Here is a 23,079-nt window from a genome sequence, read left to right as displayed (position 1 = left end):
ATAATAATGTTAGATTGTTAGAATTTAGAACCATATCTGCAAAATACAAACCACAATTTCGACTTTCAAAAATCAGAACAATTATTGTGTCAAAAACAAATTAATGTTTATTATTGTTATATTAGTGCCTTAGTGGTACGTCGACTAGTTGCTGGAGGTCATTTTAAACTCAATACATCAGATCAATACTTCTATTCTAACAGAATTGAACAACTTAACTAACGATTACAAAATATGTAAAAATCTGATATTGAAACTACATAATTTTAATAATAGAGAGGAGCAGAAAGAATAAAGAAAAGTAAAAGATATTCAATTCAGTCTTAGATTAGATTATAGAAAAAGTAGTCCATCCATCGATATATATTCCTATTCATATATCTATATTACATAATAATAAAAAGAATAGCTCCATGTTTAAAATTACATGAGAGAAATGTTTAAACTATCTTTCACAAAAGAACTCTTCCCTTTTCATTTGTAAAATTATAGTTATTCACACACACAACTTTCTCTTTCTCTCATATCTCTCTTTCTTTCTTTCATTTGCACCAATTTAATGGTATCCGCTGCAACGCGCAGGTAACATGATAATTATTTTAACTGACAAAAGTCATTTTAAAAACAAGCAAAGCTAATTAAATACTGCCATAATAATAATAATAATGGTAATCAGATTAATTCAATTTTACTCTAGCTGAAAGTTAACAAAATCCATGTCATCATTGTGGATCTCGAAATGGACCCACTAAATAATATTTTAATAATAATTAAGGTGTGAAATCATGCACAAGCCCTGGTCTGTCAGTCACATTGAGACGCCACGACAAGAAGCTAGAATCTCTGTCGTCCACGTCATCAACAAACCTAAACTCGCCACCCACTGCTGCCGCCGGTGAGTTATAACATGACGGCAGTTTGTGATTCCCCAATGAGTTCATCCATGTGTTGCAATCAGTAGTCGTCCCGCCATCTCCACCACTACCGGCCACCAACGCCGTCGTCGCGGCTCTTCTCTCTTCCTTCTTGAATCGAATCCCGCAAGCATTGCATAGGGACTGCACGTTTTGAGTTGGAATTAATCATTAATTAAACACATGTTACATGCAATGTTTTAACAATATTACTATCCTTTGTATTCCTTTATTTTGTAAAAAAAATAAAGCTCTTCATGTAGACACGATGACTTTTGATAATTGATATCACACCATATAATTTGTACAACAAATTATATGTATACACACGATAATAAATTACACAACAACGACTATTGTACATGTACTATAGTCAAAGGTCGTTTATTTATCATGTATGATATATATAATTTAATAATAAAATATTTGTTATGGACAAGTCAATTTTGCTAATGTATTTCTTATGTAAAGTTATTTTTTGAACTATTCATTAGAAAAGAAAACAAATATTAAATTCTTTTTATTAATGTTGAAAAAGATTGTTGTTCGTTAATAACACCTAAAAGTTGTAAAGTATATAAACATTTTTTAATTCAACTTTGTAAAGTCTTGTATTTTATCAACTTTTTTTTTATTACCTTGGGGCCACGAGGACCGTTTCTCCAAAGTGGAGTAGAAGTGGTGTCACAACTAGCACACCTCCGGACAAGAAGCGAGTCAACGGTGGTTGCACCACCACGGTTACTAATAGCTTTGTAGGAAGGTGGGGGAGGAGGAGGAGTAGCTGAGTGGTGGTTATCAGAGTTTAAAAAATCCCAGCAGAATCGCGAAGATGGTCGCGATTCTGCTGAGTCATAGTAATCAGAAGAGGTGATCAAACGAGTTGATGGAGTAGCTAAAGAAAGCGTGCAATCAACATTTGGAAAAGATGAATTAGAATTATTATCACAAGGACAAATGTGTTGTTGTGGATCATAAGGCATAGTAAATAGCATAGAAAATGAGTTGGAAGATTGATGATAATAACCACATGAACATTTATGCATGGTTATTTACTTACCTTATAAATTAATTAATCTATGTGTATGTGTTTTGTGAATGTGTGTTATATGATAGTTTTTGTTGTGTTATATATAAGAAGATGAAATAAGAGTCAAGAATTGAAGTTGTCGTCAAAGGCTACTGTTACTTACAAGTTGTACTACTACTATAAAATGTATATATGCATGTACTATATATAGAGAGAGATTCAAACAGTTGTGTAGGGGCCCAATGCAAATGTATACATACAAAAGTAGATAGAGGGAGATCTAAATATGGTACTTTGCCTAAGTAATTGAGGGATGCCTTGGTAGCAGAGGATTAGACATTTATATATGTATATACACGAGTGGGGGTAGGTGAGTGAGACAGAGAACGAGGAAAAAGAAAGTGACCCGGCCAAGGGTAAGGTCGTTGTGAATACAAATGTTACAAACTTACAATCGTATTGTTTTATTTTCGTTTATAACTTGTAAAACACACCAAGCATAATGTAAATGGCCAGTTGTGTTTATTTCTCATGCTATATATTTGATTCCAAGCAATTTTTTTTTTTTCATCAGTCATTAAACTAGTTAACTATGCATGGTAACAAAAGCCCAACAAAAACAAACTTCTTTCTTTTTTCTCATTTGACATGACTTTCGAGCTCGACAGTTATTTACATATCTTCACACTAGTAGATACAGTATATATATATATATAACTTATGCATGTGTGTATGGGTGGTCAATTTGGAAGTTCGTAACAATGAAGTTTTTTCTCGTGATATGATTAATTATTAGCAAGTCAGCTTTTATTTGATTCAACTATTAGCTGTTGGTTCCTTAAAAGGAGTAAAAGGTCGAGTATAAATAACTTGAGATGGTGCATAATAAGTTAACGAGAACGGTACCTATGCGTTGTGACGGTGATGGAGGTGGCGGTGGCAGCGGTGACGGGTGGCGGTGGCGGCGAGCGGCAGTAGCGGCGGTGGTGTTGACGGAGATTGGTGGTGGTGGTGGTGGCGCCAGTGAGTAGTGTAAGTTATTGATGTAATGTGGCTATGATGTATGATACATCATACATTAGACACACATTGTTGAAACTTAAAATCTATTTTGAAATTTTAAGTTTAATGTTGAAAATCAAAAGTGAATTTGCCTTATAATATAAGTATAGATAAGCAAAAACCTTCTCATTTTATATAAGCACTAGATTAAACCCACATGTTGTGCGGGATTATCTGAAAACATAAATAAAAAAATAAAATAGCTAATAGTTACATTACTTTTCATAATTTATAATATAAAAAACTGTTAGATTACGATTGTGCAAACAATAAAATTATACTGTATAAATATATGAGGCACGTCAAATATGCTAAAACATAACTAATGAAACATAAGTATTTATAAATCATAAAAATATTTTTTATGATATATATATATATATGTAACTTTTCAAAAAATAAATATAATATAATAAACAATCTCATTTGAAAAAGAAATAAATATTATTGAATTAATAAGAAAACATAGTATAATGTATGTAAACGTTTTTATACTCATATAGAAAAAATAAAAAAATTTAAATATTTATAATTAGGATTATGATTGATGATTAAGATTATAATTGATGATTAATATCATCATGACAACATAAATATAACAATTTAAATGAAAAAGAAGACACTTTATTTAAAATTTTATGTAACAAAAAACTAAAAATATTATATAAAAAAAAATATATCCACTCTTAATTATATAGAAAAATGATGATTTTGCTAGTTAAAATTCTTTTCAACCAATTTAGCCGCTTTAATGTATTCGATGTAACATCATTACTTTTAAGAAAATGGTTAACATTGTACATAAACAGAGTAGCGTAGATAAATTTATGTCCAATATATATTTAGCAAGGAAAATGACTAATTCTTCTAACAAAATAGCTTAAAAATCCTCCTAACACTTTAAGAAGGTGACATGTGGTATTCATTAAATCTCTTTTCTAATCTTGCCCTCTAATTATTCCACATGTCATAATCCAATAGTTAAAAGGATTTTTAGGCTAATTTGTTAGGAGGATTAATCATTTCCAAATGAAGATACTAGGTGGTGCATTTTCTCTTGAAGTCATTATTATAGATCATAAAATCGCGTAACTACGGAGTATTTATTATTAGAATGTGCAAAGTTGTTGAGTCAAAGGATGGTTAATGGTCAAAAAAGGGGCAAGTGACAGAGGAGGGATCTTGTGCTCTCCGATCACGACGCAATCAGTCTCCGTATCCTCCCAGACCATACATCTATTAATCACTTTTCTCATTTTTCTTTCATTTATGTATTTTTAATATAATATAATAACTAGATTATTGTCCCGCATAATACGTGGGTAAATATATTTTTATACCTATATATATACTAAAATACTATTTTCTTAATTAATAGTTAACAAATTAAAATATTCAATTTCACTTTATTAACATTTGTTTTTTTTTACCTTGATAATTTCACAAACACTTATTGTGTTGCTCATTAAGTTTTACTGATTAAATAAATTATTCAATGCCAAAAGTTATTGCTTATCCATGTCATCACAAATATCTCAATGTCATTCGAATTTTCATTTCAAATCATAAAAAATATCACACATGACACATTCTTTAGATGGTGCCAAGGCATACAACCTTCTAAACCGAGTTGCAAGATTGCCACCATCAAGCCAATGAACATTCCAAAATCTTGTTTTATTTTCACTCCCAACTGTTCTTTAATAACATCATAAGGGGGCTAGCAATCGGGTGTGTCTCAGAGAATGAGGAACATATATTTTTCCATATATTATTACCATTTGTTTACACGGAAACGCAGACTCAGAACATTGAATCACATTGATGATTTTAAACCTCACGTAATTCAGAATTTTAAACCACATGTCATATTCATTTGTACATATCAATGCTAAATTGAGAGTGTCCAGACCACCAAAACCTAAACCACCCACTTCTTTACCTGACAATTGCCTTCTAGTAGATCCATTACCTTTTTCGAGTTCAACCCCCCCCCCCCCCATCCCTTACCCCTTCCACACAAAAAAATGAAATTGTGATCTTTATCAATCGAAAGAGAAAAAAAATAATATATCCTAAATACTTTGAATTACCGAGTTAGAATATATCATAGACAACGCATTAATATTGAGTTTAGATTTTATTCTATAATAACTTTACAAAATTTTTGAAATATAACCTTGGATGGAGTCCCACTCCGATTTGGTGAATCTTGTCTTATTTTCACTTCCAACTGTTTTTTAATAACATCTTAAGGGGGCTAGCAATCGAGTGTGCCTCAGAGAATTTGAAACATATATTTGCCCAGATATTATTACCATTTGTTTCATACAGGAACGCAGAGTCTCAGAACCATGAATCACATTGATGATTTTAAACCTAACATAATTCAGATTTTGAACCATAAGTCATATATCAATTTGTACATATCAATGCTAAATTAAGAGTATCTAGAATACCAAAACCTAAACCACCCACTTTTTAACTTGACAATTGTCTTCCAGTAGATCCATTACATTTCATTTTCCGAGTTCGACCCCCCCTCCCCCTCCTCCCTTACCCCTTCCACAAAAAAAATGAAATTGTAATCTTTATCAATCGAAATAAAGAAAAATAATATATCCTAAATATTTTGAATTGCCAAGTTAGAATCCATGATAGACAACGCATTAGTATTGAGTTTAGATTTTATTGTATAATAACTTTGCAAAATTTATGAAATATAACCATGGATGGAGTCCGACTCCAATTTTTGTACAATGTAAACTTTTTTAAGGGTATATTTGTAATTTTGTTCCTATAAAATATTAATAAATAAAGAATACATACAAACGTTGACTTTGTTGTCATAAGTCTCTTCTTTAAAAATATATCACTTGGTTGGAAACAATAGTCTTGAGATAAACCTCTCTATTGGTAGAGCAAAATTTTTAAGTTGTTTTGATTTTTAATAGAATAGGAAAAAAAAACAGGTTGGAAAATTGTTTTTTTTTTTTTTTGGGTGAATGTACAGTATATTGATGATATAGTTGTATATAAAAACATTATATTTTTTTCAAATTCTTTTATAATATTAATCACAATAGTCACGCATATTTACAAGCTAAATTATATATCATTAATTTCGATAATTTATTTTATTTTGTTTAATAGAATGCAACTTCCCTGTCACCACATGCTCCAAAATTGCAGATCAATGTTAAAAGTTGATGTTCTTAAAGTTGTCACTCACCTAAGCTAAACTCGGCCTTCTAAACACTGTCGTTGATAATTTAACTAAACCAGACATTATATATATATATATATATATATATATGTATGTATAATATAATATTGTAGATATAGGGTGTTACAACATTATTAATATTCAATTTCACATTTTCATGGTTTAAAATATACTCCCTTCATCCATTAAAAGTGTCCACTTTTATTTTGTCAAAGTCTTTCTTTTGTATCTTTGACTACAAATATTTTTTATTGCATTATATAATATTTGATAAGTTATACTCAATGAAAACATATCGAAACCTCTATCAACTCATATAACTTTCATCAAATATTATACATTATAAATAAAAATATTTAAGGTCAAAGTTGCGAAACAAAGACTTTAAAAATTCAAAAGTGGACACTTTTGATGGGACGGAGGGAGTAGCTTACTATTTTTATAGAAAGTTGGTCTATATATTTTAAATGAAACATATCTCAAATATTTTAATTAAAATATGCTGACTATTATTTTATTGAAATATATATATTGACAATTAAATTGCTTAGAAATTTTAGTGTATAACTAAATTATTCGAGCAAAACGTTAAAACACAAGTGCAGTGACAATGCAGACATATCTGGATGAATAGAAGTTATCCAAAAAAAATAAAAATTTTACTTAGCGAGACTTCTGATAGATGATGTATCCCTTTTTCAAAAGTGTGGTTAAATAACACATAAATATATATGAGAAACAATGACTAAGGTTTGTTACAAAAGTATCTGGTCACTGTAAAGAGGGATCTAATCGACTATGTAACTTCATGTTTTCTAGTGGTTTAATTCTTACCTGGTTAAAATTTGTCAACTTATGATATTATAAAAATTTAAAATGTCATTAATTATATATAATATAATAATATACTAAAAAAATAATATTAACAATTATTCTATTAGATATATAGATATTAGCTATTATTTTTGATTTTTTGATTAAAATTATTATATTAGCTACTATTTTTGATTTTTTGATTAAAATTATTAGGTAAAAAGTGTAAATTTGTGATGGAAAACCAAAAAGTGTAAATTAAATTTAAAGGGGTATATATATATATATTAACTATTATTTTTGATTTCTTGATTAAATTATTGGGTAAAAAGTGTAAATTTGTGATGGAAAATCAAAAAGTGTAAATTAAATTTAAAGGGGTATTTTTTGTATAATCATAAAAGTATAAGTATTAATATTGTCATTTAAGAAAGATAAAATAATTAAATTTGATCTAATGGCTCTAAATCAAATATGAAATCCATCCAAAGGTTCTTGTTTGTTTAGGAATGAATTTATCACCTTGTTATATATATATATTGGTAGATAATAATAAATAAATATAAAAATACAAAATGTACCACAAATAATAACAATTGTAACACAAAAATAAATCTCTGTTCCAGTATTGCGTGATTCGATGTTAACATTATATAAGATATATCCCCATATTAAATTTACTCATGACTAAGTATTAAGATTACATGACATTTATGGTGTTATATTATAGACTTGTGAGTATATAAGTAGCGGGTTCAAATTAGAATAAAAGAAACAAAAATGCACAAATGAAAACTTTTTTATACTATTTTTCTAATCTCGAGTAATCAATGGGATGCAAAACGATATATAGATTCCTTGAATTGCTTTATTTTAATAAACTAAAACTAATATGCATAATGATGATAGTATTAAACAATGATATGTGTTTAATACATCCCCATATGTAACTCTCTAGTCTATATATACTGAGTGTATTTTACCCAAAAGAATATTCGTCTCTAACTCGTACATCGACACAAAACAAAAACAAAACACGATACGGGTCAACACGGATTTGATTTTTCTGTAAAATGTGTTGTCCATTTGTTGTATATATATACACTACTACTCAGGCCCGTCCATTGAACGAGTAGTCTCAGGCCCGTCCATTGAACGAGTAGTCTCAGGCCCGTCCATTGAACGAGTAGTCTCAAGATATATAAACCTAATAATAACTGTGAAACAAAAGTGTATGATGACCAATATCACAATTTAATGAATACAAAAGCTAAAGAAGAAACATATGAAAATTAACACCATATAAATATTGATTTCAGTTTACCTTTTTTCCCCCCAACTTTAGTTAATTAAAAAGATAAACAAAAAGTGTATGACCAATATCACAACTTAATTAATACGAAAGCTAAAGAAAAAAATATGAAAATTAACTCCACATAAATATTGATGCAAGTTTACCCTGTTTTTCAACGTTAGTTAAATAAAAAAGAGAAACAAAAAAGTAGATAGATAGATAATAAAAATAATAATAAAGATTTTTTTTATTAAAGGTTGGTTATTTTTTATTAAATAAATATTAAAAAAATAAAGGATTAATGAGGAGGGGGTATTAGGTTAAAGGAGGGGGATTAAGGGTGCCAAGTGTACCCCAACCCTCTTTTAGTTATACGAGATGGGTACCCGCGCAATGCGGCGTGACGGAAACGGGCGGTGCTAGTGGCGGTGGTGTTAACGATGTGATTATTAATCTTAAAGTAATAGATGTAAATGGTGATGTAGTTATTTTATGGTTAAGAGATGTATATTTTGTAAATAACTTTATTAAAAATATAATAGAGATATTAGGTGAAAATATTTAAATTAATTAATAAATGAGATAGATAGTTTGGAAAAATATGTGTGTAAAATATTTTAAGAATATATGGGATAAATTTAGTGTGTGAGTTAGAAATGTGTTAAAAATTAAGGTTAGTTTGTTTATTAATATAGTATAGATATAGATTTAAGAATAAAGGGTTTGGTGGTAGTATAAATTAAAAGGGTAAAATAGGGATTTTAAAGGTAGAGTGTTTAATTTGGGAGGAGTAGTTTGTTTATATAGGGAGTATAGATTATAGATGATTTAGTTTAACTATACTCTATACTAACAAGATACCCGCATAATAATATTCTAAAATTTTAAAGCAAATGAAATAAATCGTTATTATAATTTTAACATTACAATAATTTCCTACTATTTACTTTTGAGATACGGGATGAATTTTGTTAGAATTTTAATGGAAAAAAGGCATTTTAAATGTTACCCACCAAAAATGAAAAAGGGATGTAGCATCCATAGGAGATGTCAGCCATGTTTTTATTATACTAATCATATTTCCATTGCTCTTTATTCTAACTTCAAACTTCTAACAACCTTCACCTCCATTTCTTCAAATTTCTTCTAAGAAAAATTGTGTTCTTCATTCCATTAATTCAAGAAATTCTTCAAACGAAAAATAATAAACTTTTATTATTCAAGTATTTTAAAGTGAGGGTTTGGAAAGGTGTGTGAACCGAAATTTCAAAGAAGAAGGAAGAAAAGTTAGAGATTATCAATCTTTATCATTATTGACATCTACTTTAGGTGTGATTTTTCGTGCACCTTGTTAATTATAATTTGGGTTCATATATTAATAAAATTTGGTGGTTTCTTTTTTAAATGAGTTATATTGGTTTAATTAAATTAGGGTTCTTAAAACTAAATTGATTTGGGGAAGTTTGATTGCAATGGGTAATTGTCATTTGAGCCCTAGAGTCTTGTCCAAATAGAGACCATGCATGATTGCTACCAAATTTCCTATTTCCATTGTTGTTGGTCTTATTGTTATTGAGTGTGAATAATAGTGTATTTAATGGTGTTGCTAGTGATTTCATAATCAAGATAAGAAAATAATGATTTTGATGAGTGATAGTGATCATGGTTGTCAACTCATGACTCGTGACACAACTCATTTTCTTAGACTAAGAGGAGTGGGAAGAAAGAAGGGAGCGGCGACTTACGCCATGTGTCATATGGTGTAATAAGAATTGCCCCTTTAAAAAGGTGGAAATGGGTGAATTTTAGAGAGTGGAGGAACTTGCACCATGTGGCATGTGGGGTAGGTAGGTGTTGTATGTATATAGAGGGGGAAGAGAAAAAAATAATAATAAATCCTTGTCATTTTCTTGATCCACGCAAAAGTCAAAGCAAATAGAAGCGACTTGTAGGTGTCGGCGACTTTCGCTGGAAGGAGAAGTCGGCGAGGGGGGTGGTGTTCACGGCGACTTTGACCGACTTAGGTGAGGAACGGGCAAAGATTTGCCCACTCCTTTTAGTCTTAATTTATAACCCGTGACTCGTATCGTGACTCGACTTGTGAGAGTCATAAAAATATAAAATATACCATTAAATATATATAATCTGACTATGTTCTTGACTTTGCAACATGTAAAACTCCTATGTAACAGATAAATCATTTGTTCATTATTAAAAATAAAATGTAAGTTTATGTGTCTTCTTTGAGTGGCCACTAGAATCAGGTAAAAATAATTTTGAAGTCAGTGTGGTCACTCTGATTTTTTAGTAAGAATTGATTTTGTACCTGTTTTTGAAACTAGTAAAATACACTTGTAAGGGTTAAATCATGTGTTGGTCACTGAAGACAAAATGTAGCCATATATGTTTTCTTTAACTAGCCACCAGAATCATGTTAAAAGATTGAATGGTTACCGATTTATGCTTGTTTGAAGTGAGCCTTGTCAAATACAAAAATGGTGATTTTGTAATGAAAGTGAGTTCGGCCATATGATAATGATATAGGAGATTTATGTTTTGTGAATCAACCCAAGAATGCAAGAACAACGTGAGATATTAAAAGATGAGTTGGGTATTGAAATGTTAGTGCTAGCTTATGGGTAGGTGGCCTAGTATATGATTGATGATCTTATATGCCTTTGTGATTTATTGTTAGGTTGAAAGCTTTATATTGTGTTTTTGCGGTCATCTTGATTTATTATTTTGTTTATCGCGAAGAAGGTGAGTATTCTTCAATACTTTTATATATGCATCAGGTCGATTACCTTATGATGGTGGATTTCGTGTGTGGTAATCGATTTGGTGTTGAGCCTAAGTAAGGCATTTTATGATTAGAGCCTAAGTAGGGGCTTAGCCTAAGCAGGGGCATTTGATATAACCGAAGCAGGGGCATTTGATATTGTATTGTTGTGAACGTAATCATTTGCTTAATTGATCCATGTAATGCGTTAGTAATCATTTGATATTGTATTGTTTAAACTTTTTGCTTTTTGTATAAATTGTGTCCTTTTGATGAACTTGTTGAAAAGTTAAACATTTGAGTCATGGAGTCTTGAATTGAAATGATTTGTATGGTGTCATGGTATAAATGATGTATTTTGTCAAGGTAGGTAAAGGCTAGTAAACGACACGTTTCATTGTAAATTGTACACATAATCAAATAAAAGCTTTAGGAATGTTGAGTCTTGTGTCTTGATGTGCAAAATCGAGTCTTAAATTTATAAACAAGATATACCAATTAATCAACTAAAGCACACTCTCGGGCAGTGGACCCGTTCGTGTATAGTATAGAAAAATGGTAAGTCAGGATCGAACACAGGGACTATTTATTCAGGAACAAAGTGAGTTTTAAGTAATTCTAGAAGATGAGTGGGTTTTGAGAACAGTTATTAAATTGAGCAAGTTAGTAATTCCGAAGAATTAATCTGAAAGAGTTTTTGTATCAACCAGAAAGATTAAAAACATCATCTACTTCGAATTAGATCCATAATAGTTCAGGTTGCATTTAAAATAGTTGATACAATAACCGGGCTTCAAGCAAATCACTAGACAAGTTCACGTGGTACCACCAACCGCTAGCAAGTCCGTATCCTCTACCTAAAACCCCTTACCAAAAAGTTCCACTATAGCCGTGAGTACCACCCTTTCCGTTTATAGTTTTCCTAATTAGTTAGTTTGTTTGGTTATTTAAACAATAGCTTTGCCTAATGTGGGATAACGTGATACCAACAACCGCTAATCCAACTTGACAGATTAATTCCTATTACTATTATATTGTTCACTATCATACCATGAACTAGTGCTAATTGTTCATAGACAAACAATTAAAATCACATATGCATACAACTGGTACCACCAACGAAGCACACATATATCACCAACAATAATAATAAAAAATGACAAGAAATTAATTCATCAAAATCACGACAAAACATTAAGTGTACCAACTAAAACATCACAACCATCACACATAATTATTTCACGTCATCTAGTAGACGACAAAATTTAGCCCATAAATGGACTAATAATATACTTAACAAACGTATAATAATTAATCATTGTGAAAAAGAATAATCCAACACAATATCAAATTACTAATGATTTATTGTAATGGTCTCTAGTAATAATAAAGAAAAGAGAAGCAAAACCAAAGTGAGTAGAGTTTATGTACTACTGCAATTCTCACGTCAAACCAAAGGCAAAAGCCTTTGATTATTTATGTCTTTTGTGGCTGCTACCTCACGTACAAAACAAAGGCCAAGAGCCTTTTGGCTCTCTTCCTTCTGGCGGCTCCCCCCATCGAATAATGATATGCAATCATATTTATACTTGTTATTGACTTGTTGGTGAACCGACTTCCAACCCTTTCTCTCGGCCACTCTATATTTATGGGCTTATTTCTTCTTGCATTGTCTAGCCAAACCCAATACACCTCTTGACTTGTAGGCTGTAGCCATATAATTAATAGCTTGGACTTAGCCCACGTTTATTTCCCTTAACTTTGAGCAGCCAACTTCTTCAACCAAAACAAATCACATGTAGCATTTTTGGTCCAGATTTTATGTAACACATAAATCAATATATATCACATTATTAATCTTTTTAGCTCCAATCTTGTCATAAATCATCTCATAGACTTATCATCCAATAAAAACAAATATTAAGTATAAAGTCTATAAAAATAACATAAATCAAGCATAAAAGAAATGATATCGCGTAAAATAATTATGTGTAAAATAGGTGATATCATGTCTTTAACTCATTTTGAAGTTTAACAAATTAGTTTAAGGTTTAAAAATGATTGGAGAAAGTTTGCGAGTTATATGAAATGTCAAAATGAGTGTTTTTGTTGTTAAATGCTCATATGCAACACATACTAGGCATGTGCGGCTTATTTTTGGAAGATTGAAAAGTCTACGAGCATTCTGAGCAAAAAATGTGTCGCATGTTTTTATACATACGGCGCATGTTTCAAGTCTGATAAAAAAAGCGGCGTATGCATAAAAACATGCGGCATGTTTCTTAAAAAAATCTTGTATTTTGGTCGGGTCGAGTTAGGTTCTTTAACGTAATGGGACGGTGGTCATGACAACAATTATGTAGTGGTGGGGCGACTGTTGGTAGTGGAGGCGACGACGAGTGGTGTAAATAAATGATGTAAAAGGTTTATTGAGATATTTTAAAAGAGAAATAATTAATTGTGTAAATTAATCATTAATGTTAAGGGGGTAATATATTAGATGTGAAAATATTTTAAGGGGTGATAAATAAAATTATTACATATTTTTTCTTTATTTAATAAAATGAATTTTGTTGGGAAAACTATTGGGTTTGAGTAGCATATTGGGCTTTTACAGTTTATTGAAATAGTTCATTTAGATTTTTCAATTTTCTAAGTTTCTTTTATATTATTTTGCTTTACAAAATGGAGTAAAACTATATCCTAATTATGATAGTGTGGTTGTGGTATGTTAATCTCTTTTTAAAAAATATAAATTTATGTTTGTTTTTTACGATAGGTGTAGTTATGGTATTGCTCTTAAATTGAAAAAATGAATACCAGATACGATAGGTGTAAATATGATATTATGCTTAAAAAAATGAATACGCAGCAACACGCGAGTAAACACCTAGTTAACATCAAGTAGGCTTTGGACGGTCTCCCTTTTGACATATTCTAATCCAGAATGGAAAAAACTTTATTATTATTATTATTATTATTATTATTATTATTATTATTATTATTATTATTATTATAATTATAGCACGGTACCCGTGCAATGCGACGGTGGTCGTGACGACGACAATGTGGTAATGGAGAGAGCGTCGAGTGGTATAGATAGTTAATGTAAAGTAATTGATGTAAATGGTTAAATGAAGATATTTTAAAAGATAAATGTAATTAATGTTAAGTGAGTAGTGTATGCGAAAATATTTTAAGGGATGTAGGTGAAAAAATTATACAATTTTTTAACACTTATAAAAGTAACTTTGTGTTTTTTTATTAGATATTATAGATTATAATCAACGATGAGTTGGTGTAGTGGTTTAGAATTCTCTTAGTGCCTTATAGGTCCTTGGTTCGAATCTCTATTCAGCAAACTTTGAGATATAGGTAGTTCTTTTATAAGGGTTTGACTTGAATACAACCAGGTTTAAGGCTGAGGGGGCAGGTTTACCCCTATAAGTCGTTGTGCTTTCGGGCGGATTTATAGGGGGTTTTCTCCCATTGGGTATTTGAAATAAACATTTTTACTTCGAGAGAGCTTTCTAAAGGACCTGGTTAAGATAGCGTATATCTCGTTGTCGAATCGCAAAACTAAGTTTCATGCAAAATTCACCTTTCTGAAAAAAAGATATTATAGATTATAGATAGTTCATTACATAGACATTTCATATTTTTTACGAGTTTTTTACATGGTGTAACACCCGTGAGTCGACCATGAAAAATTCTGAGTCAAATTTAAAATTTTAAATACGAGAATACGACCCCGTAAATTTAGTCGGCATCGTAATTGTAAAACGACCTCGTATTCGTGTATCGACCTTGTATTTTTTTGGTATCGACATCGTATTTGTGATACGACCTCGTATTTCTGTATCAGCCTCGCATTTTTTTGATTTGGCCTAGTATTCATGTCTGACATTTCAATCACGTATCTGGCATCGTATTTTTGTGTTAGCAAGGAAGCACCTCTATTTTACCCTACATATAAATACTCTTTATTCTCCTCAAAACCCCCATTCCATCAACTTAGCCTCCAAGAAAAACACACACAAACCCTTACTACCTCCCTTTTTGCTACCCCAAATTTCTACCTCATTTTACATCAAGTTTATGAAAATCCAACCTTATTTTGTTTAGATTTAGCCTTAACAACAGTGTTTTTACGTTCTAAACATCTTTACAAACTCATATTTTACATATTCAAGGTATAAAATCAAAACCCACTTAATGCTCTTCTTTTTGGTATTTTCGATTTTTCTTATAATACACGCATCACACACGCCAAGTATCGAACTTTTTACGTCCAAAACGTTTAAAAATATATATTACAACTTTTGTCAAAGTTTCATGTGATTTCGTTAACAAAATCTTGAGATATAAGAATTTTGTATACTTTTTATAAACTTTGTTCAAATGGGTTTTCGAGTTTAAATCCGTTTTTTGAGTTTCCGACTTTAGGATTGTTTTCCCATCATATTAGGGAGTCTAAAAGTACAATCTGATGTTAAAAACACCTTTCAGATCGAAATAAACGATTAGGGTTTTCTAGAATGAATTTTGGGGAAGAACAGCCCAGTTTACGACCCCGTTGATTTGCGACCTCGTATTTCCAGTTTGCGACCTCGTATTTCAAATGTGACCTCATATTTCCATTTGCGACCTCGTATTTCAAATGTGACCTCGTATTCCATTTGTGACCTCGTATTTCTAAATGAGACCCCAGATTGACTAGTCTCTTAAATCTAGTCTCTTAATTTCAGTTTTGTCTTTTGGTGAAGTAAGACCCCAAATTCAATTTAAGACCTCAAGATCAATTTAAGACCTCGAATTTCAATCGAGACCTCAGATTTCGATTACTACCTTGATTTAGTCAACTTTGGTCGGTTTAGTCAACTTTGGTCAACTTTAATCAATTTGGTCAACTTAGTCAAACTCGTAAAATCTGGTCAAAGTCAAACTAGTACGCTTTTGGACAACTAGGTCAACACTTGGTGACACGTTATGAACACGTTTACCTATATTGAATGAATACTTAATTGTGATAACTTGTAACAGATTGACTGCGTACCAGTTACTTGCTTTCTGATATCGTTTGTAGTTTGATCTTGTTGCTAGCAGTCAGGTGAGTTTCGTAGCCCCTTTTTTAATATGTTTTGGGGTGGAAGGATACTCGTGCCTTTGTGTCTATCATCATTTATGGCTATTTGACTATACTGTATGATGTGCACTGTGATACTTGATACTTGACACTTGATACTTGATACTTATGTTGGAGTTTGAGATGCTTGATACTTGATACTTATGGTGGAGTTGGAGACACCAGATACTTGATACTTGCACCTTAGGTCTGGTATACCGTAAGTGCTGGTGGCATAGAGATACTTGATTCTTGCTATCATAAGTAAGTTGATAGCCATATTGCTGTGTGGATCTTGATGATATTTCGACCTGGCACCATACTTGATACTTGTTTACAAAACCTACGAACTCACCAACCATTGTGTTGACGCTTTTGAGTATCCTTTCAGGTGAACATGTGAACCGCATTAGAGGTGGCTAAGGAGCATAGCATGGTGACCTGTAGCAGACCAGACTAGGGTTTTGGAGCTGCATATCTTATGTTTTGTTATGTTTGCTATATGTTTAGATTATGACATTATGCCTAAGTGTTAATCCCCTACGTGGGAGTTTTATCTATGTTTTTATTTAAATCTTGATCTTATGTTGGATATTTATGTTTTGAATTCTATGAAATGTGTGTTAATTAAGTATTCATGTAGCTACTCTACGTAATATCTATGACGTGTGTACTATGCGTCGCATCCTGAGTTTTCCGCCTTAGTCGGGGTGTGACACATGGTTAGTCATAAACCATATATGGGCTCCTATTTGATTTATAACCTAAACGAAACAAGCCAGGCCATGATACAGAACAATCAAACTAATAAATGACCATTAATTACATGTATATAACAAATTTGACCATCATCGGCTTTCACATATACAACAGGAGAAAATAAAATATTCTGCCACTACAGTTTTTACAATTATATATATAGATGATATCAGTATAACAAATTCTTGATGATATATCATTATATATGTATGCTATTATAAGTGGAGAATTCAGGAATTTCACTTACCTAGGTCCTAGACTTTGAGTGATGACTTAGTTGAAATCGAGAAAAAATAATGGCCCGGAGCAACCTAGCCGATCATAATGCTAATATAGTAGCATGAATTTGATGCAAAGCCGATTACGGATGCAAAATGATGTAAAGCACCTTAATTTTTTATTATTTTATTTGCTTAAACTACTTTTTTATTTTATTTAAAGTAGCATATATTAACAATAAAATTTATAATTTTATTAGTAAAAATAAAACACATTATTAAAATCAGTTACAATAAACATGATATTAATATAATTTTTCATAAACATGATAATATCTGATGGTAAAAACGAAAATTGTCAATAAAAAATTGTTAGTGACATATTTTTTCTCTAGCTAAAATTAAAAAGGCAAGATGTAAAATGTCATCGACCTATGTGACTTTATGAATTATAATATCATACAACAAGATAACTTTTATTTTATAATTAGCAGACATTTGACCAAACTTCCAAAAGTATCTCTCTCCTAAAACCTCGTCTTCTTCTAATTTCCGACAACATAAGCAACATATGAAAATAACATTATCTCCACATACAAGAATAAGATGTAAGGTAGGTCCTGACCAACTTTATACGCAGGTCCTCGAAAAAATTATTACATAACCTCTAAAATTTTTCGAAACTTAGGTAGGTCCTAGGACCTACCTTCTTACACTTTAAATCCGCCCCTGGTGCCTATTATCGAGCCTTCATTTCTGTAATGGTTATTTTGTTTATAGAGTAGTTCTCTAACTTCTTATCTGCCGATGTTGACTGTGATACGGTTGCGCCAAAGAGGAATGCTGGCCGACTTGGAGTCGGTAACAACATTGTGTCATTACTTAGCATAGATATCACTTCTGACATCACTGGTCTGTCTGATGCATTTTCTTGTAGACACAGGAGTGCAACATGAACACTCCTCAATAGTTGGTGCACAACACAGGTTTCGGCTAACGTTGTGTCCTCTAATTCCAGTGCATCCCCTTGTTGCCAAAGCTCCCATGCCTAAAACCACATGAAACTCCTTAGTAGTTCTAATACATTGGTTGAATTTTTTTTTTTTTATTAAATTCGACTTACATATCCGATTAGATTGATTGTCTTGTCAAGATGAGAGAAACTAGTATTTCTTCTTCCGCTCACAATTTCCAATACTAAGACTCCAAAGCTAAACACGTCTGACTTCTCTGAGAAAGTGCCTTCCATAGCATACTCGGGAGACATATAACCACTGCATTAGGTATTTGATTTCGAGTTAGTAATGGAAAAACTAGACGTTACTCGTATTGAGATAGAAAACTAGCTAAATGAAAGTGGGCAAAATGGTTCCCGACTTATTTATTGAATTTTAATTTTTTTTGGAGAAATGGGTATTTTTGAAACAAAGTGGTAGAAACCATAAGTCAACAAGGTAGTTTGTTGAACAAACACACCCACGGGCCATGCCTGTAGCGAAAACCGGGTTTCCCCGGGTTTCATCGGGTTTGGGGAAACCCGGTTTTCGCTACAGGCATGCTAATAGTTTCCAAAACCCGGGTATACTGATTTTACAAGCGCGTTTGTTAGCTTACTTGTTCTACTATACATGTGTGTTTGAAAAATACACTATTTCTCCAAAAACGTTCCAACTTATTTCATCATATAGTTTTGAGGCCTAAAAGAAAATTAATAAATATAAGTTTAAACTAAAAGGCCATTTCCATTGATTGGACATTCCAAAAAGTGTTAGATTTCTCACTGGGGGCTCGAACTAGATTAAAGCAAAAATTCTGATAAGAGTGTTCTTACTATGTTCCAACCACCCTGTTGGTGATTGCTTCAGTCTCATTTGGCTTGAAAGTTCTTGCCAAACCAAAATCAGATATCTTGGGCTTCATGTTTTCGTCTAACAAAACATTACTGGCCTTAAGATCTCTATGAATAACTCGCATTCTAGAGTATTTATGTAGGTAAATCAAGCCTTGGGCAATTCCTTCGATGATGTACCATCGTCTTGGCCAGTCTAGTAGCCCCTTTCTGGTATCATCTGCTTAATCATTTTAGCAAGCAACTCACATAGAGAAGACATGCAAATTTTTACTACTATACACAAATCATCATAAACATATACGGAGTATATAGTTTAATAAGTTCCCTTACCAAAGAGAAAGAAATCTAAACTCTTGTTGGGCATATACTCATAAATTAACATCTTTTCCTCTCCACGAATGCAACAACCTAGAACCCGAACAAGATTTGTATGTTGAAGTTTGGCAATAAGTATGAGCTCATTCTTGAATTCCACAAGCCCTTGTCCTGATGTTCTTGAAAGTCGTTTAATTGCAATTTCTCGTTCGTCATTAAGTTTCCCCTTTTTTCAACAACATCATTTATCTCATTTCGTTAGATTTGGAAACACTACCAACGGTGTAAAACGATGATCCATATGATGAACATAATAAGTACCTTGTAAACAGGTCCGAAACCACCTTCACCAAGCTTATTTTCACTCGAGAAGTTATCTGTGGCTGCAACTATCGAAGCAAAGCTGAATACCAACAAGTCACTTCCTTTTCTGCCATTGCTTTCAAGATTACTTGTACCCTTGAAGCTTTCTGAAGCCATAAGCTCAAGAAAATACTCATCATCTCTGTTTTGTCTCTCCACTACTACAACCAAATCGGTTTAGAAAGTGAAATAGCATTAAAACGTAAATATTAATGATAAGTTAATGTCGACAAGTGACATACCTTTTTGTTTAAGATTTCTCCTTTTACGATACCACAATAGGCTTACGCAGAGTACAAGTATAAATATGCTAGCAACAATGGGTGCCCAAATCCAGTTTTTCGTGTTTCCTAATCCTATATATATATATAGTGTGCACCACTGTTAGATATTAATGCTATATCCGCTACTAACTAGAATAATACCCCATCATTGACCGAGTAAAAAACAAAACAATGATGTGTACGCATTGCGCATGCATGTACCTATCTCGTAATAAAAGATGATATGTTGGTGAGATTGAGTAAAATGACGTGTAGATAAATTCTCTTTTTAAATTTATAATGGTAATATTGTATCTCTTTTAGATAATCTGTTTACCAACAATTGTTATAAATTTATTTTATATTAAATTTTAAATTGAAAATATGTTAAAGGATTCTAGTATGTTAACTAGGGATATTATCTCAATTAATGTTTGTAATGCCATTAGATTTGTAATGCCGTATTTTTTTTTTCTTATTACTTTCATGAAAAACGTTATCATATGCAATAAATGTGTATGTAAAGTCCACGGTGATATTTAGAAAGATTGACTTTTAATATAGAAAGGTTGACTATTAGTTTAAATGACCAAGATTAAAAATTAAATTTATTTTCAATGGTTAGGATTAGAAGTTCATTTTACTTTTTTATCTGAGCTCTACCGGCGATAAAGAAACTTATTCATTGCCGTCTTCTGTGAGTTTTGAGCCCCAATACCTCGACGGTGTATGGGGGAGGTTAAGATGTAGGTAGACCTTACCTCTACCTAATTAGAGAGGCTGCTTTCATTTCTATCTAAATGGTAAAAAAGGCCCTCCAATCTTTGCATGAGCGATGATATATATATATATATATATAATATAATTTTCAACCATATTTATCCAAACTATCTATCTTCTTTATTCATTAATTTAAATATTTCTACCTAAAATCTTTATATTACTATTAATAAAATTATTTACAAAAGATAAATATCTTAACCATAAAATAAATATACTACCATTACATCAATTACTTTTAAATTAATAATCACATCGTTACCACCATTGTCACCATCACCACCTGTTGCTGCCATCGTCGCCGCATTGTGCGGGTACCCATCTCGTAATAAAAGATGATATGTTGGTGAGATTGAGTAAAATGACGTGCAGATAAATCCTCTATTTTAATTTATAATAGTAATATTGTATCTCTCACTTATTATAAGCTTCCTACTTTATTTTTTCAGTTTTAGATAATCTGTTTACAAACGATCGCTATAAACTTATCTTATATTAAATTTTAAATTGAAAATATGCTGAAGGATTCTAGTATGTTAACACGGGATATTATCTCGTTTATGTAATACTTATATCGCTTATATATAGTTTGACATTTGCTAAATCTCCATGAAATTTATAAAGATTTATGCAATTAATGTTTGTAATGCCATTAGATTTGTAATGCCGTGTTTTATTTTCTTATAACTTTCATAAAAAAGTTTTTGGTAAAATAAAAAAAGTATTATAGTAAAAGAAATAAAACAATAGTTTTTTTCACTGAAAATCACCGTGTATCATGGAAAACATCGTGCATCAATTGCTTCGTGAATCTTCATGCATCAATTTAACCATGATCTAAGAGTTAAGATCTTGTCTTATTTGTTTTATTTTAATACTTGTTTTACAGTATCCAGACCTTTCATAAAAAACGGTAACATATGCAATAAATGTGTATGTAAAGTCCATGGTGATATTTAGAAAGATTGACTTTTAATTTAGAAAGGTCGACTATTAGTTTAGATGGCCAAGTGCCCAAGATTAAAAGTTGAATTTATTTTCAATGATTAGAATTAGAAAGTTCATCTTATTTAACATTCAAACCATCCAATAAAGTAATTCGACATTAATCAAGATTAGAGCGATAAGCACATATTTACCTTTACGCTCAGTTGGAGAAATAAGCACATATTTTGGCACAGATGTCCCTTGAACATCAACTGAAAAGTTACTGATTGGTTTGGTTCCGGCCCAAGTAATGCATCCAGTTTCAGTGCTATGTGTTGTAAACCCCAAACAACCACAATCATTCCAGCATCGCATCATGCAATCACTAAAGTTAATGGTTGAATTGTCATCATATGAACTCGTAGTCATGCCTGGAGCAAAATCCCCATTTAGTAGACTAAATTTATCATCTTGGCTCCTACACTGAGACAAGTTAGAATCCGCCACACATCCATTACCGTCAAACCCATAACAAAATTCCGGAGTCCAAAACTGGTTGGTGTCACCGTCTAGGATATACCCACGTGGATCCAAATACCAAAAGGGTTTAACACCGTTGATGCTTTCAAAACTAAAGTATCGTTGTTCATTGTTGTATGTATAACTGAGGTTGTACTGGTACCGACTAAATGGGCTGTTCACAGCCATGAACTCAAACGTTTGATTATTGATCAAATCTCCACTAGTCCAATATGGCTGCCCCCGTCGTCGAATCACTAATCTCTGATTGGGTTCCCAGCTCAAAGTAAAAGCACCTGGATCAAGGATTTCATCAGTGAGCGAAGAAGTTAAGTTCCAAGTCTGGCCGGTTTTAAGGTTTGACCCAAGTTTCATGCCTGGTAAAAGTACATTAGTCGGATAATCAAAACTCTCCCAGTAGATAATCTGGTTCTTATCATCATCAGTTTCACTACTCTTGAGCAGAAAATTACCAGTGTCCTCGAGAGTCGCGGTCAGATTAGGACCTATACCCGGTCGTTGATTATTTGAAATATTTACAAGGGTTGATCCTCCAGATGAAATGATCAAATTCCCAGTGCTCGGATCAATCATGAGGACGCTAGAGCTTGAGGTGATCGGTGTAGATGGGTTGGCTACCCAAACATGGGGTTCTTCATCATTGGTGTACCAGATTCCTAAATAAGTGTAGTTTTTGAAGAATCCTAAGGTAAAGTTGTTACCAGGGGAAACAAGCTGAGAAGTGAGGTTGAGTTGGTCACCTAGTTTGATTGTCGAAACACTTGTTGCAACAAAAGTATAATTGATAATTAAAATTGTGAAGATGACCAAAGTAATCAT

The 23,079-nt window shown here is 31.8% G+C and overlaps 2 protein-coding genes across 2 annotated transcripts; both read right to left on the bottom strand.

The window, feature by feature from the left end:
* Nucleotides 1–654: 654 nt before the first annotated feature.
* Nucleotides 655–1,990, bottom strand: LOC122580284 (GATA transcription factor 19-like). Its single transcript, XM_043752561.1, has 2 exons — nucleotides 1,553–1,990; nucleotides 655–1,058 (listed from the first exon to the last, which is right to left on the bottom strand). The coding sequence occupies exons 1-2, from the start codon at nucleotides 1,958–1,960 to the stop codon at nucleotides 771–773; spliced, it is 696 nt and encodes a 231-aa protein (XP_043608496.1). The 5' UTR covers nucleotides 1,961–1,990; the 3' UTR covers nucleotides 655–770.
* Nucleotides 1,991–17,694: 15,704 nt separating this feature from the next.
* On the bottom strand, nucleotides 17,695–23,079 carry LOC122579505 (G-type lectin S-receptor-like serine/threonine-protein kinase CES101). The gene is made up of 7 exons (XM_043751685.1): nucleotides 21,933–23,079; nucleotides 19,993–20,100; nucleotides 19,709–19,908; nucleotides 19,403–19,613; nucleotides 19,052–19,289; nucleotides 18,344–18,494; nucleotides 17,695–18,268 (listed from the first exon to the last, which is right to left on the bottom strand). Exons 1-7 carry the CDS (start codon nucleotides 23,077–23,079, stop codon nucleotides 17,960–17,962), a joined length of 2,364 nt encoding a protein of 787 aa, XP_043607620.1. The 3' UTR covers nucleotides 17,695–17,959.

This window comes from Erigeron canadensis, chromosome 8, assembly GCF_010389155.1.
Source record: "Erigeron canadensis isolate Cc75 chromosome 8, C_canadensis_v1, whole genome shotgun sequence".
Classification (NCBI taxonomy): Eukaryota; Viridiplantae; Streptophyta; class Magnoliopsida; order Asterales; family Asteraceae; genus Erigeron; species Erigeron canadensis.
Note: the sequence above shows the minus strand (reverse complement) of the source record. Positions and strands in the feature narration are given on the sequence as shown.

What these genes read in the sequence shown, in the direction of transcription:
- LOC122580284 (XM_043752561.1), bottom strand. Translation starts at nt 1,960, where the DNA reads ATGCATAAATGTTCATGTGGTTATTATCATCAATCTTCCAACTCATTT. An exon ending in ACGGTCCTCGTGGCCCCAAG is followed by an intron (nt 1,059 to 1,552) that starts GTAATAAAAAAA and finishes CAAAACGTGCAG; the next exon opens with TCCCTATGCAATGCTTGCGG.
- LOC122579505 (XM_043751685.1), bottom strand. Translation starts at nt 23,079, where the DNA reads ATGATTACTTTGGTCATCTTCACAATTTTAATTATCAATTATACTTTT. An exon ending in AACAGGGTGGTTGGAACATA is followed by an intron (nt 18,495 to 19,051) that starts GTAAGAACACTC and finishes TACCTAATGCAG; the next exon opens with TGGTTATATGTCTCCCGAGT. An exon ending in CAATCAATCTAATCGGATAT is followed by an intron (nt 18,269 to 18,343) that starts GTAAGTCGAATT and finishes ATGTGGTTTTAG; the next exon opens with GCATGGGAGCTTTGGCAACA.